At 46.3% G+C, this 16,173-nt stretch overlaps 1 protein-coding gene across 5 annotated transcripts in view; it reads left to right on the plus strand.

Moving 5' to 3' along the window:
- Nucleotides 1–16,173, plus strand: part of asic1b (acid-sensing (proton-gated) ion channel 1b) — a 743,124-nt gene that overhangs the window by 666,968 nt on the left and 59,983 nt on the right. For 4 of the 5 annotated variants that reach the window (XM_048523587.2, XM_059643391.1, XM_048523585.2 and 1 more), the window contains exon 5: nucleotides 12,132–12,188. The exons of the other annotated variant lie outside the window; for it this stretch is intronic. In XM_048523587.2, coding sequence (XP_048379544.1) covers nucleotides 12,132–12,188 — 57 coding nt within the window. The remainder of the gene's footprint in view (nucleotides 1–12,131; nucleotides 12,189–16,173) is intronic. 5 annotated transcript variants of the gene reach the window in all.

A 16,173-nucleotide genomic window follows, 5' to 3' on the forward strand; every position in this document is an offset into this window, starting at 1 on the left:
GTTGCCCAGATTGTGACCATTTGCTTGAGCTTATCTTGTTTTCCATCTTCTAAATCATCATCTGTCACCGTCAAAACTGCCTGAACAATTCTGCCTCCAAAAATAATTCCTTCTGGTCCATGGGACTCAATTATCTGTTTCCAAGCCAAACTGGCTGCAACTGTGATTAGATTCCGTGGTATGTTTTAATGCTTATTAAGAAGAGAATTGACAACAACAGAGAGAGCAAACAGTTGCTTTTTTTCCTCCACTTTTGTTCGTGACAACAGATAACACTGCGTGCAAACAATGAGTTCTCCTGATTGCTGTTTAGTTCAGGATGACCTCAAACCTGCTGGCTCTGACCACGCACTCAAAATCTGAAGGTTTTCTGTGACTCAGACAAATGTGGCTTTCACACAAGGGGCCAGTAGGGCTGCACTGGGCTAGGGGAGTAATTTAGGGGGAAATAGGGCAGGCTGGCCTATTGCACGGACAACTGACATGGCTCAATGAGTCGAAAGGCCTTCTTCTCTGCCTTAAATGACTCTAAATGAATGATTTTAACTTGGCATGTGCTGTTTTGGCCACTGCTCCCTAATGGTGAATCCAGGAAATTGCAGCTACCTTATCAACTGAGAGAATGAGGGGCAATCCTGTTGCAAACTATAAAATTCTGACTCAACTAGGCAGGATAAATGCAGTCAGGATGTTCCCAATGACCAGAACCAGGGGTCACTGTTTAAATGAATGGGATAGGATAGAGGTGATGAGAAAATTTTTCACCCAAAATGGGGACCCTGTGGAATTCTCCACCAGAGAAAGCAGGTGAGGCCAAAACATTGAATGTTTTCAAGAAGGAGTTAGATATCATTCTTAGGGATAACAGGATCAAAGGGTATGGGTGGGGGGGAAAAGTGGGAACAGGGGTCTGAGTTGGATGATCAGCCATGATCAGATTGAATGGGGTAGCAGGGCTGAAGGGCTGAATGGCCTATTCCTGCTCCTGTTTTCCATGCTTCTGTGTTTAACCTGCTGGAAACGTTCAGGTTGCCATCAGTTACGGTCTTTTGTTCATTTTTTTGCCTCTACTAAAACCCATTATGCACTCGCCACAGTCTGAAATGTGGCATCAGGGTTTTGAGTACACAAGACTTTAAATCTACAATAGGTTTTGGAAATCCTACACCTCAAAGTTGAGGCGCACTAATGTCAAACATAAGGTGCACTACTGACACTGCAGGTGAGCTTGTCATAAGCAAGCTAAGTTCCCTCTTCCTGAGATAATGGGAACTGCAGATGCTGGAGAATCCAAGATAACAAAGTGTGGAGCTGGATGAACACAGCAGGCCAAGCAGCATCTCAGGAGCATAAAAGCTGACGTTTCGGGTCTAGACCCTTCATCAGAGAGGGGGTTGGGGAGAGGGTTCTGGAATAAATAGGGAGAGAGGGGGACTCAGACCGAAGATGGAGAGAAAAGAAGATAGGTGGAGAGGAGAGTATAGGTGGGGAGGTAGGGAGGGGATAGGTCAGTCCAGGGAAGACGGACAGGTCAAGGAGGCTGGATGAGGTTAGTAGGTAGGAAATGGAGGTGCGGCTTGAGGTGGTTGGAAGGGATGGGTGAGAGGAAGAACAGGTTAGGGAGGCGGGGACGAACTGGGCTGGTTTTGGGATGCGGTGGGGCAAGGGGAGATTTTGAAGCTGGTGAAGTCCACATTGATACCATTGGGCTGCAGGGTTCCCAAGTGGAATATGAGTTGCTGTTCCTGCAACCTTCGGGTGGCATCATTGTGGCACTGCAGGAGGCCCATGATGGACATGTCGTCTAAGGAATGGGAGAGGGAAAATGTCTGGGGTGGTGGGGTCGGATTGCAGATGGCGGAACTGTCGAAGGATGATGCATTGTATCCAGAGGTTGGTGGGGTTTTATCTATTTGTTTCTTTTATGGGGCAAAGGCAAGTTGTTCAGGTGTTCTATATCGTGTGAGCAGCCTGGGGGTATTTCCTCTTCTGGGAGAGAGGATATGTTTGCACAGTAGCTTGGATGGTGCCTTTGGAAAAGACTGAAATCTGGCGTCTGTGGGTGGCTGGGGTGTGTTGCATTTGGAGTCTGTGGGTGGAGAGTGTACTGGATCAGGGGGTTTGGGAGTGCGAGTACACAATCTGAGAGAGGTGTGAGCCCACCACCGAAGACATTTTCCCATCCCCACCCTTGTCTGCCTTCCGGAGAGACCACTCTCTCCGTGACTCCCTTGTCTGCTCCACACTCCCCTCCAACCCCACCACACCCAGCACCTTCCCCTGCAACCGCAGGAAGTGCTACAGTTGCCCCCACACCTCCTCCCTCACCCCCATCCCAGGCCCCAAGATGACTTTCCATATTAAGCAGACGTTCACCTGCACATCTGCCAATGTGGTATACTGTATCCACTGTACCCGGTGTGGCTGCCTCTACATTGGGGAAACCAAGTGGAGGCTTGGGGACCGCTTTGCAGAACACCTCCACTCGGTTCGCAATAAACAACTGCACCTCCCAGTTGCGAACCGTTTCAACTCCCCCTCCCATTCTTTAGATGACATGACCATCATGGGCCTCCTGCAGTGCCACAATGATGCCACCCGAAGGTTGCAGGAACAGCAACTCATATTCCGCTTGGGAACCCTGCAGCCCAATGGTATTAATGTGGACTCCACAAGCTTCAAAATCTCCCCTTGCCCCACTGCTTCCCAAAACCAGCCCAGCTCGTCCCCTCCCCCCACTGCACCACACAACCAGCCCAGCTCTTCCTCGCCTCCCTAACCTGTTCTTCCTCTCACCCATCCCTTCCTCCCACCTCAAGCCACCCCTCCATTTCCTACCTACTAACCTCATCCCACCTCCTTGACCTGTCCGTCTTCCCTGGACTGACCTATCCCCTCCCTACCTCCCCACCTATACTTCCTTTTCTTCTTCTTTTCTCTCCATCTTCGGTCCGCCTCCCTGTCTCTCCCTATTTATTCCAGAACCCTCTCCCCATCCCCCTCTCTGATGAAGGGTCTAGGCCCGAAACGTCAGCTTTTGTGCTCCTAAGATGCTGCTTGGCCTGCTGTGTTCATCCAGCTCCACACTTTGTTATCTTCCCTCTTCCTGAACCAGGATTGTCCCTGACTGCAAGATGCCAACTTTAACTGTCCCCTTGTGTTCTCTCTGAGAGAGGTTTCAATTTGCGTTGAATAACTGGCAGTCTTGATACACGAATTGCTACTTTGAGGAGCTGTGTTGAAAAGGCAGCCAAACTTTTTTTTCGAGGATTAGGGCATAGAAGAAGGAGGTTCACTCTGTGCCAAACCTTGCAGCGCAGTCTGCTCATTCTGGGATGCATGTTTTTTCACCCTTGGGACAAAAAGTCCTCCAATCAGTGGCACTAATGACCCTTGATTGGCAAGTGTGAAAACTGCCGCACAATATAAACTGGGCAAGCAATAAAGCAGGAGGGCATAGAGTAGAAGTAAGTTGCGCAAAACTACAAGCACTGTGGTCCACTGACACAAAATCAGATAGATCATTGAGTACAGGAGTTGGGACATCATGTTACAGCTGTATGTGACATTGATGAGGCGACATGTTGAGTTGTGCATACAATTCTGGTTGCCCTGCTATAGGAAGGGTGTTATTAAACTGGAAAGGATGCAAAGAAGATTGACAAGGATGTTACCAAGAATGGAAGGTTTAGGTCACAAGGAGAAGCTGAACAGGCTGGGGCAATTTTCCCTGGAGCTTTGGAGGCTGAGGGGTAACCTTATAGAGGTTTATAAAGTTATGAGGGACATAGGTGGGGAAGTCCAAAACTAGAGGGGCATAGGGTTAAGTTGAGAGGGGAAAGATTTCGAAGGGACCTGAGGGGCAACTGTTTCACACAGAGGGTGTTGCGAGTATGGAATGAGCTGCCAGAGGAAGCGGTGGAGGCTGGTACAATGACAACATTCAAAAGACATTGGAACAGGTACATGGTCAGGAAAGGTTTTGAGGGATGTGGGTCAAACACAGGCAACTGGGACTAGTGCAGTTTAGGAAACCTGGTCAGCAGGACGAGTTAGGCCAAAGGGTTTGTTTCCATGCTGTATGACTCTTATCAGAATTTACACTAAAGGAGGAGTGATGGAACGGTACAAGGACAATACAGCAAGAATAATGCAAATATAGGCCATTTAGTCGCTTTTGTTTTCAAACTAAATGCTGCTTGGGTAGTCAGGGACACCCGTCACAGTCCATGAAGGCTCTCAACTTGTCCGAAGATAAAGCAGCACTACATTACTCATCTGATGACACATCCGACAGGAAAAAAAAGCACAAAGACAGCCAACTTCCAAAGGGAAAAGATATTCTTGAGGCTTTTTTTTTGGAAGTCAAGACACTTGTGGTCATTCAAGGATCATAATATTAATGTGAAAACTAGTCAATAATGTTCGATTTTGTGCCTGACCAAATGAAACTTGCTGCCTGCTGTGATGGCTTTAAAATCCAGGCAAAAAAGCATCAATTTAATCTTCACATCTGTGACCATGCAAACGATTATCGCAAAGCAATTACATTCAAATGGAAAAATCTTACTGCCAGGCATAACTCGAACTGTTATAGAGAAGTACAGGGAAGTCATTCATGGCATCAACCCTTCTGTCAAATCTGGTTTGTCAGACCATTTGTTCAAGACCCATTACTAGAGGAACAGAAATATCCTTCCATTAAATATTGGGAACATCAAAGCTATTGGCCTCCATTCCCCTCAACTAATAACATTTCCTAGCCATCAACTCCAATCATTGCCATTCTCTGAGTGTGTGGCAATCTGTTGACTCCCTTAGCATCCTATTTGGCCCTGAGCTGAGCCAGCGATCCCAATTCCACACAGGCTTCTTATTGAGTTATAAAGAATACACTCTGTTCCGCGACCCTGCTGCACTTTGTATAGTATGATCTGCCTACAGAGCATGCAGAACAGCACTTTCCACTGTAACTGGGTGCGTGTGATAACAATAAATCAAACTATTTTTAAAAAGCAAAAACAAAGTTGCTCGGAAAGCTCAGCAGGTCTGGCAGCATCTGTGAAGGAAAAAACAGAGTTAACGTTTCCGAGGATGGGTCACCGGACCCAAAACATTAACTCTGTTCTTTCCTTCACAGATGCTGTGCTTCTCCAGCAACTTTGCTTTTGTTCCTGATTTCCAGCACCCGCGGTTCTTTCGGTTTTCAAATTTTTAAAACGTTGTTTTCAGTAAAAGTGACAATGAAGTCACGTTATGAGATAAACACACCAGGATCACTGATCCCTTTCAGCAAGACAGTCTGCTGCCCTTATGATCCAGCCTGTATGTCACTCCGGAACCAGAACGGCTCTCCGATGAAGGGTCTAGGCCCGAAAAGTCAGCTTTTGTGCTCCTAAGATGCTGCTTGGCCTGCTGTGTTCATCCAGCTTCACACTTTGTTGTCTATAGTTGACTCTTAGCTGCCCCCGATATACCCTACCACGTTCCTCCGTTGTATTGAAGGTATGCAAATAAAAGCATCAGTTACAAAAAACAGAAGATCGACAAGCCGAATATCAGAATGGAGAGTTTGACGATCCTGAAAGATTGAACAGTCTAGGGCTTTCTCCTCAAGAAATTGGGGGTGGGTGTGGTTTGCTGACAGAGATCTTGAAAGCCAGAGATTCTGAAGATATTTCCACTTGTTGGTAACACCAGGCACATTCCTCAGCAGCAGTCTGCTATTCGCGCAGACCCAATGGAAGTGTCCTTTGTTCAAACTGGCCTTTACATGACGACGACTTCTCCCCTTTTGTGAAATCCAGCGGATCTGACATCCTGGCCAGCCCCTACTTTAGCAGGGAACCTAGCATTGCGTAAGAATGCTGTTTGCTGCACATTCTTTCGAGGGCGAGCTGGAGCTGTTGCATGACTGCGAAAGAGCTCACCTTGTACAAGAAAGCGTGGCGTTGTCAGGGCCAGAGTGATCTCTCTGACAAGATGCCTTTGCCAAGAGTCTGAGAGGACTTCCCAAACGAGCCGGAGTTAATTTGCACATCTGGTTTCTCACCTCAGTTGGGAGATCATGTCTGGGCCCGAAACGTCAGCTTTCCTGCTCCTCTGACGCTGCTTGGCCTGCTGTGTTCATGCAGCTCCACACTGTGTTATCTCCATTTTTTTTCGGTCTGTCGTGGCTCATGTGTTCACGCACTGCAAAACCGCGTGTTCCTAGCCCGCACTCTCTCGCAGGCTGTGGAATAGGCGGACATCCTTTGACACAGAGCATGAGCCAATATCCTGCCCCCTTCTGCACGCCTGCGCCCATTTCTTTGTACGCTGTAGTTTTGCCTTGGGACGAATTGTGGAATTGCTACCGGTATTCTCTGTCCAAAATACACAGGAGAGCAATGTTGCTTTGCTAACACTCGCAATGCTTTGATGCGTTTCCATGTGCCGTAACGGAGCGAAGCAGGAGGTCTCACCAGAAACCTTCACTTTGGTGAGTTCCAACGCCTTTTAAAGATTCACCGAAAACTAACCCTTCCAACCCAGACAGCTGAACCATACAATACGGGCTGCCACCTCACGCTCACTCCAAACTGCCGAGGCCCTTCTTGGCTTTTTGGTGTTCTCACAGGACAAAGCAAGCCCAGCGCCCACCTCCTCCTCAACCCCACCGCTCTTCAAGGTTCAGTTTGAGGGAGGTCACCCTCCAGATCATTGAGCACTCGCCAGACCACTGGGCAGATCATTGGGTAGTGAGTTTAGAGATGCTTCCCACCCCTACCCCCATGCCCAGTCGGTTGGTACTTCATTGTTAAACTCTTCCTCGTCTATGGTACAGATTAGACCAAACCCCCTCAAAAGATAACCTCATCCTGACATTTGCTTATTTGAAAGGCAAGTGCCAGGCGTTGCATTCCAGATAAAATATGACAACTCAAAATACCAGTCTTAAAGCAAAACGCATTTTATTCATACATTATAGTTAAAATACAACAAAAGAAAAATGAAATTGGAATAACAACTCAATTGGAAAACTTAAAAGAAGAATTGATTATTTAACTACTAATTAACCATTCCAATGTAGTAACATCCCATTAATACACCATCAGCAAAGGCAAAGTCAATAAAATACATTGTCTTACATGTAGTTCTCCAGTTCAGGAAGAAAAACGTGAAGAAAAACTCTGACAGATAAAGAGTAGCAGGGAGACATGTACTGCAGCTTCCAAACCCAGCTTCAAGACCCCAGCAACAATTGAAAAACTCAAACTAAAAATCCTGGTTCTCTGGGAGCTTGACTCCAACCATTTAGGCTGTTTCTATTATTCTGACTTGAAGGAAAAAAAACAAACCCAAGGCCTCACAAGCTGTAAACTTTATGGGCTTTGAAGCAGACTGTTTGCCACCTCTGTCTCGACCTTTCCTTATTGAAAAAACAGGACAAAGTACACCTCTTAAAGCCATAGTGTTGTCACAGTCTGACATGGCACAGAAGAACACGCAATACCACGTGATCTCAGATGTTGTAAGCTATTTTCAACACTCACTGCTTTTTATAGCCTGTGTTCATTTTCTCTTTCTCAAGCTGTGCACTAGGAAGCAGTGCCCAGTGGTTAGTGTCTCAGACAAGCCCAATTCCTCAGAGTCTCCACTATCACACACTCCTCCCCTCGCACTCGGTAACTCAGGTACATTCACTCCAGGGAAATATCAGTATTGAGGTCAAGGGGGACTGTTGCTAGCCAAAACCTGGAGCATAGCTTTGCAGTGGTTGGTGGTCATGGAGACGAGTAGGAACCTTGAGTTCAGGTTGTGAACCTCACAGCTTTTGCTTTTTGAAAGACGATGCTTTCTGAGTACAAAGAAAATGCTCGAGCCTTCATCAGCTGATTCCTGCATTTCCACACATTACTAATAGCAGATGGACTCCCTGCACTCGTGTTAAAGATATTAACTTAGTCACACACTGGGGCTTTAGACTTTGAGGTAAAGGGGCTTTATTACGTGATATCACGGGGAGCCTACGCTGACAAGAGGTCAGGTCTGTAATCTCCAGAGAACAAAAACAAGGCAATACTTATACGTGCCGTTATAGTTTGAGACAGTTGTTACAAGCAGATAAGCTCGTACACAGTTTATCACATCCCCTTAAGGCAGGTCATAAGACATGTCATATATCATGGTTCCACAACTTGTGGTTGCTGATACATTATCTTTAAGCAGAATATGTCTGAAGCTTTGGGTCAACATTGAACAGCAGGTTCTCAGCTTTCTACAGATATGTAACAATTTGTTGCATGTCTCTTGATCTATTTTCCTATCATTCCAACCTCTAATTCTAAGCTTTAGCTACATTCTACATCTAATTGCTCTTGACACTTTAATAATTCTTCCACAACTGGCAACCACCCTGAAAGGGTGGCACCTCCATGTACGTTTGGTGTGGTGCCCGCAGACATGGGCCTAAGTTATGGTTATTGGCACCTCTTGTGAATGTTCAGAATATTACTGTCGAGACCTTAGGCTCCAGGCTGGATCAGACTTCCCTCCAGCTGCTTGGGAATTGCACTGAGATAACTCTCGCTGGGCCCTGTATTTCCAAACTGTGCCAATAGTTGTGTTGGCACACTGACCCCTAGCCACGATGGGGCAGTGCCCAGTGGCAGGGCATGGTTGGCGCTCATGGAGATGAAGAAGGGATCCTTCAGGTTGATGACACTTTGCACTGTTGAGCCACCCTGCTCAAGGCATGGCACACATGGCAGACAGCCCAAGTGATGTCCATGGGCACAGAGACCCCCAAGGGGCTTCCATGATGTGTAGCACGCAGCTGCTTCAGCGACTCCTGCCATGATAGGACCATACAGACAAAATGAGAGGATAGGATCCAGAACATACATGCCACATTAGGGTAAATTCACTAGCCTCAACAGGAGTCCTGCACCAAATCAGCAGAGACTGCAGTTGAGCTACACTACTGTCCTACTTCTACCTGCCATCCGTTTGAGTGGGACAAATCACTCATCAGTTTTCAGGAATTAAATGTGGTTTACCAATGTGAGGCATTTGTCCAGAGTGTGTTCTTGGTGTTATGTTTAATAAAATATTCTCTGGTGATCAGAATGGATTTCTCAGCAGTATATATACAGTTAAGGCCAATGCAACGGAAACTGTTTCGCTGACAGCGTGCATAGTTAAAAGATTATTGACAAGACGGGTGAGTAGTAAATCTTAGACAAGGTTTTGTCAATGAGAGCCTGGCATCATACACTGGCAGGCCATATGTGGCCTTCAGGAGCTGGAGCCATCTGGAACCTGCTAACTGGAGTTAGCCAGCCTTCTCCTCTGGATGCTGGGCTGCATTGTCGAGCACTCCCTGGTCACTCCAGCATTGTCTCAAAACATTAGCAGTGTTTTTAAGTGACAATTCTGGTAACTGTATGCATCACGCTTTATCTGTTCTTGGTATTTGGCCTTGGCTCTAATAGAAGTTTCGTGTGGCAGGGCTGAAGAGGGTGTGCCATCTTGGTTTGAGACTACCAAGGGCTTCATGAAAGGGCCCAAGAATGAAAGTGTCTCCTGAGTGCCAGAGAAACAACCTTTGCCTTCTGTTGTTCTGTGCTGATTGTTTATGGTGGCATTGAGCTGTTTGTGCAGGAGCCCTTAATTCCACATTGGTGCCACTTAGTGGTGCCCTGCTGTTTGGGGATAGCACTGCCAGGCTCTGGCTAGATGTCAGGCTGCAGCAGATGGCACAGCAACATTACAGCCTTCCCTGTTCATCGCAAGCAGGAAAGAATTGTCAGACAAACCCACATAATTGCAATTGTGCCTATCGATCCGGTTTCCAGGGCAACAGGGAATGGGATCCCTCACCTGCATGCCATCCTTCACTTCTTCCACATAATGTTCCTATTGTCATACCCATGGTACAGTGTGCCAACTGGAAACCTAAAGCCAAAATATACAGTTCAATAAAAGGTTAGAACAGTATCGTACCTCTGCTGCTTCCAAAAATTCAGATCAAAAATGGCAACTGCCCTATAAATTGCAGGGAGCATTGAACATCTCCCCATCCCCAGTACGAATGTTGAAATTTGTGCATATGCTCAAGAAATCTATTTAAATATTACATTTTCTGGAAGCTCTCCCTCCTTTGGGCCTGATCTTCTTGCCCAGACATTCCCTGTTGGCGCAAGGTAGACAGAGATATAGCAAGGACAATACCTGTGCAGAATTCTGATCCTTATCCCCATTCTCACCATTGACAAACAGCATTGGGCCACATGCTTCTGTATGTTTTGCAGATATGTTCTCCTCCTATCGTGATGCTTTCTCAGGCTCTTAGCCTCACTGTTTCTGTCTGCTTCCTTGTGTAAGTCTGCCCTCTCTGTTCCTGTACACACACCCAGATTGTGTTTTCATCCTGCCCAGCATCTTTTACTTCATCTCTCTTGTACTTTGATGTTGTGTTTGCATCTCACATATTTTCTTCAGTTTTTCTCACTCATTCTGTATCCTCATTACCTCTTGAATATTTTTTATATATACGTTCTGCTCTTTGGCTGGTTGCTGAGCATCAGCAAACGCATTATATTTCTAGGACATTTCTCTACCTACTACTTTAATTGAAACCCATCCATTATAATATGTCACATAAAATATTTAGCATAGAAATAGGCCATTCAGCCCAACCAGTCCAAGCTGATATCCATCTGAGCACCCTCACTGGCTTCATCTCACACTAGCAGTACAACCTTCTATTACTTTCTCCCTAACTCATTTATCTAGCTTACCTTTGAACATACCTATTGTTATATATTGGTGTATTGTCTGTAAAGAGGTGGGAATGAATTCGCCTGGAACCAATTGTATGTGTAAGTGTTCCCACGGACAACATTCAGAGTTGCGCTAGAGAATCAGACAATTTCTAACATGAGAGATAATGGGAACTGCAGATGCTGGAGAATCCAAGATAACAAAGTGTGGAGCTGGATGAACACAGCAGGCCAAGCAGCATCTCAGGAGCACAAATGCTGATGTTTCGGGCCTAGACCCTTCATCAGAGAGGCTTTTATTAATTTCTAACATGACACTGACTGGGACAATCTTCTAGCCAGTACCACGGCAAGTTGGATGAAAGACAGAGAGCTCTTAAGCTTTAAATTTTCGATGCAAGAGAATCAGAAGATAATTAGAAGGCATAATATCTGTGCTATTCTCTTTGACCATTCTAACCTTTCTCTGCATAAAGTTTCTCTTGAGTTTTGTACTGGATTTATTTGCGATTATCTCTTATGAGTTTTGGGCTGTACAGCAGCACCTTAATGATTTTAACACCTCAATCTGACCATCCCTAAGGCTCCTCTTTTGTAAAGAAAAGAGTTCTAACCTGGTCTTTCCTGATTGATGTGCCATCTCCATTCTGTTTGAGCCCTGTAAATTATTTATCATACATTCTCCATTTCCTTTTCAAAATGGAGAAACCGAAACTGTGCCCCAAGTATAGGTTGAGCAAAGCCCGCTTTTGAGTTCTATTTGTCTAGAAATTGTAGTCATCATCTGCATGATTAAATTGACTGACAGGATAGGTTGAAGTGACTCCTCCATTGGAATTGGAGGCAGAACAGGAGCACAGTAAGTGTTTCCCAACTAATTTTGGCCAAGGTCATTTCTAGCCTCTTCATTATTGTTTGTTTTCGCGTCTCTTTTGCCTCTGAATTTGCAGTGCTGATTTTCTCTCTTTGAGAGTCCAGTCATAACCATTAGAGATGGTCAGATATATGCACTGTGCATGAGCAGAGGCCTGGAATGATCTGCACGGGTTGAGTTGGGGGGGTGCCAGCGGCGGTGAGAGCGGTGAATGGTGCATCATGGGAATGTTAGGCGAAGAGTCGAAGGGAACAGGCCTGATGGATTCTAATTCTATTGCTCCTGACACGATTGTATTTACATGCTGTGTGCTTATTTCATCTAGTCTTGTAAGTCGAAAGCGATTTTCCTCAAAAAGTTCCTTCAGGGACATTTTCAGCGTGAAACATGATTGCAATCATTCGAATTTCATGGATGTAAATGGCCTCATTAGGAGACATTTGTGAATGAGTACAAGTTTCCAGACTGCTAACTTTCTCCTCTGTATTTAGGTGACGCTCCATATTGTACACCGGAACAGTACAGAGAGTGTGCAGATCCAGCCCTAGGTAAGCACCTCTCGTGTTTTATTAAGCTCTGTCTGGGGTTAGTGAAATGGGTTAGCATTGGGTTGTTCCTAAGGGGCCTTTTACTCACTCAACCAGACAATGTTTCTGTGGAACAAAGCAAGCTGGCCCTTAAAATAAGGTAGATAAGTTGTCGTAAAATGTGTGAAAATGGCCACCCTCAGCTGAGGGGTCATTTTCTTGCTTGTTGTTTGTGAACTCTCAGTTAATAACCTTGTTCTGAGGACATTCAGGTTTGCCTTTGATGAGAAGCCGGGAGTGTCACTTCAGCTTAAACTGCGTGTTGTTACTCATTTTACCATCAGAAACCTACCCAGCAGTAAGTAGACATAAAAAGCACCATTGAACGCTTAGCACTTCCTGTCAAGACAAATGGCAGGTTCATGTTTGAAGAGGGGAGCATGGGGATTCTGGGATGGAAAGTTGCAATCTGAACGTGCACCCGTTTTCTTTTCCCCGCAGCCACTGATTGAGCAGTTGTTCACTTCCAGAGTCTTCTGTTTTCAGTTTCAAAACCTGGGTAATCTGGTCGACATGTTCAGCCAATAATCATTCATGTTCCAGATCTCGAACAATGTGCCTGATCAATGGGGTGGTGGTGAAGGAGCAAATCATTTTTCTCAGGTTGGGACAGGAAGGGCTCCCTCAGTCAGAACTTTGTACGTGTTAGCACTGACTGGAACGAGATGTCAAAAGTCTTGCTGGTTAGAGCTTGGGACCAGCTAAAACGGGAAACGCTGTGGTCAAATTCAAATGCTTGACTGAGTGCAGCTTTGAGCTCTGTTAGCCAAATGGTACAACGTGGTTTGGCTACACATGGCTAAGAAGTAAGTTTTGAAAGCTTTGATGCCCTTTGGGTTGGCAACTCATGGTTAGAGTATAATCCTGGACATTTCATCATGTGACCCTTCAGTTGTCTAATATCCTCCCTGTCCCCACCCCCCACCATCACTGGTCACACAACACTTCCATCCTCACCAAAGAACACCAGCAAAAAATATTCTTTTAACATCCAGATGATTTTTCTCCCAGACATTGCTTGTAATCAAGGACATTAATCTGGAGGCATTTGAGGAAACACAAGATGACCTCCCATTTAACATGAATAGTCTTCAAGTGACCCAGTCACTCAGGATTGGCAGACACTAAGGTGGTCTTGCCTCTTTCCCATCTATTACAAATACAACAGACTGGCCTATATATGGCTAAGAGCCCATTTTCCCACTGGCCTTTGGAACAACACAAGGCCTTCCATGGTCAGCTGAGCGGTGGCAGGTTTTCAACAGGGGGGAGAAATGCCTCACAGTGCTGGCCCAGGGGACTGACCTCTGACAAGACTCCCAGGCAGTGCCATCTGCTGCCCCACACATGCCATGGCACTTGTGACTCCTATCTCCTGATATCTTGGCAGCATCCTGTCCACTGGACGTGCCAAGCCGCCAAGGCATCCAGCTGCCTATCAGATTCACAGAGGGACAGCTCTGTCGCTGGACAGAATGTGGCCATTTGGCCCTCTAGTTTGCGCCAGTTGTCCGAACGAGTAATTCACTGAGCGCCATTTTCCAAATGCAAATTTCCCTGCCATGATGGAACAAGAACCTAGAGGCAAAACTTTAAGTTATAAAGTAATTTGGATGACACAAAAGTTGCAGTGAACACTGTCTGGTGTTGGTCCTCTCTGGCTCTCTCCAGCCACCTGCTACTCTTTGGCATCTGTTAGCAGGCTGTTAAAGCCGACTTACTCAATGTTCTGCATTGTCAGGTGTTGTCTTGAATGCTGTACTGACTTGTTTTTCTTGTTCCTCGTTGTATGGTCAGGCTGGACATGAAGCTTTCACAAGGTACCGGTGCCACCAAAGCAACTGTGTTGGAGTGTGGTGCCCAAACAAGCAGTGCCCCCTCCTTGGTTTGGGCAGATGTTGGCCATGGGGCGCCTGTGCGCGAGACAGTGCCTTGTGACCTTTACACTCAGCAAATGGGGTTGAAGCTGGGGAGAGAGGGGATGATGCAAGCGAAGGAGAGCAGCCAGAGTCACTTGGTCCGTCAATTCATAGAACTGATGCATGCCACCTTGGCACAGGTCAAGCACGGTCTTCCATGGAGCTGCCAAGATCACTGCTGGGTGCAGTGGTTCCTGTGATTGATTGACGGCTGAAGCATTAACCGATGGCACTACCTTTGAGGAGGCTGGTGAAGGTGCCCTGCAGGTATCTCACTCTACTCCATAAAAGGCAGTGAGTGCACAACACCACAGAAGCCAATGGCAGACATCAAGCACAGATAATTGTTTTGGTGGTTGTCTGTGTTTTTTTTGGTGCTCAGTGTTGGTTACAAACACCGCTGTGTCCCATGCCGGCACGGCTAGCCGACCTGTTTCCCGCACTGGCAAACAAGCTGGCGGAAGTTCACCTATTGTGAAGGGTGTCGGTACAGTTCACCAACGCTCCGGAACATGGGACTGAGTGAAGCATTGGCCGCACACATGCAGACGGAAGGAAAGGTGCCAAGAGAGACCACGAGCAGAGCTCGGTGGACCAGCGCTTGCAGAGTCTGCAGGTGATCAGCTGCCCAGTGCTAGCCAAAGAGAGAAAATCAAGAGAGGAAGGAATGAGATTTGCGATCATTTCACACATACAGCACATTATAGTAAGTGGCAGACTACGCACGACAGCTAGCAGTGCTTCTACATTGATCCCCAACAGAATATTGTTCTGACGACTGACCCTGTGCCCTATGCTGTTTGAGTGGCCACATGTAGAGCTCCACAGTAGGTCCTTGTGCACCGCAGGATGTATGTTTCCCTTCCAAAGTGCGGGACCATGCTGCTTGACTTCACGTCGAGTAATGCACTCTGCAGCTAACCCAACCAACGGTGATGGTGGCGCCAACTGCAGGGAAGAGATACTGTTAGCTCAAAGTGGGCACCAATACCAGTTCGTACCATGCCTCGGGCAATCATTATTGCCATCTTACTGCCTGCAAGGAACCACCCAATCCCCGGGGCCGCTCCCTCGTGGTCCTGCCACCTTTTTAAAAACGTGGTGTGATGCAGCAGTGATGTACAATAAAGCAGCTGCATGGTGCATTAAAGCAACATTGCTCAATCTTTTTAAAACAAAAAGCAATAAGGCGTGTTCCGTAGCAGCAAATGCGACTCAAGCAAATGGAACTATCCAAGTCGCAGCGCAATAGCAAACTAGAATGCTGTCTAAGCAGGTTGAAATGCAACCTCACCAAGCACAACACTGCTGCAGCAAGGCACAATGCATCAATAAAATGTACGGAACAGGTTGCAACGCGGCTGTGCTAACAGTGAAATGCAGTAACTTAAAGCTACAGAGCACTGATAACAAGGCACATTGTTGCAGCAAAAAACACAATGCATCAACAAAGTGCAATTCAAAAGCAGTGCTGTATGATGCAAGAGCAGCAGGTTTCAACAGCAGTAGTAAGGTACAAAACAGCAGCAAACAAACAACAATGCAGCAGTGACAGCTTGCGATGAAGTAAGAGCAAGCTGCAGCAAAACAGCCTTGACAGCAATACAAGGATATTAAAATCACAGCAATGAAGCGCCATGCCGAAGCAGAAAGTGCAGTGCAGCAGCAATGGAGGACATTTCAGCAGCGAAATATTGTATAAGCTGCAGGGCAGCAGCGATGAGCAAAGTGCCAGTACAGCAGCATGGTACAGTATTGTTGATAAATACAGCAGGAAAGTACAATGCAAAAGCAGCAGGATGCAAAACAGCAGCGTGAGTTAAAATATACCCAACAGCTGAAGGAACGTGCAATGAAGTAGCAAAGGGGTGCATTATAGCGGCAAGGTGGTATGCAGCAGCAATGCAATACCAACAAGCTGATATTCAACAGCAGTGAAGTCCAACGTGCCAGTCATAACTGGGTCCAATGCAGCAGAAAATGCAATGCAGGGACAACAATGTTCAGTGCAGATGCAGCAATATGCA

Source organism: Stegostoma tigrinum, chromosome X, assembly GCF_030684315.1.
Source record: "Stegostoma tigrinum isolate sSteTig4 chromosome X, sSteTig4.hap1, whole genome shotgun sequence".
Taxonomy (NCBI): domain Eukaryota; kingdom Metazoa; phylum Chordata; class Chondrichthyes; order Orectolobiformes; family Stegostomatidae; genus Stegostoma; species Stegostoma tigrinum.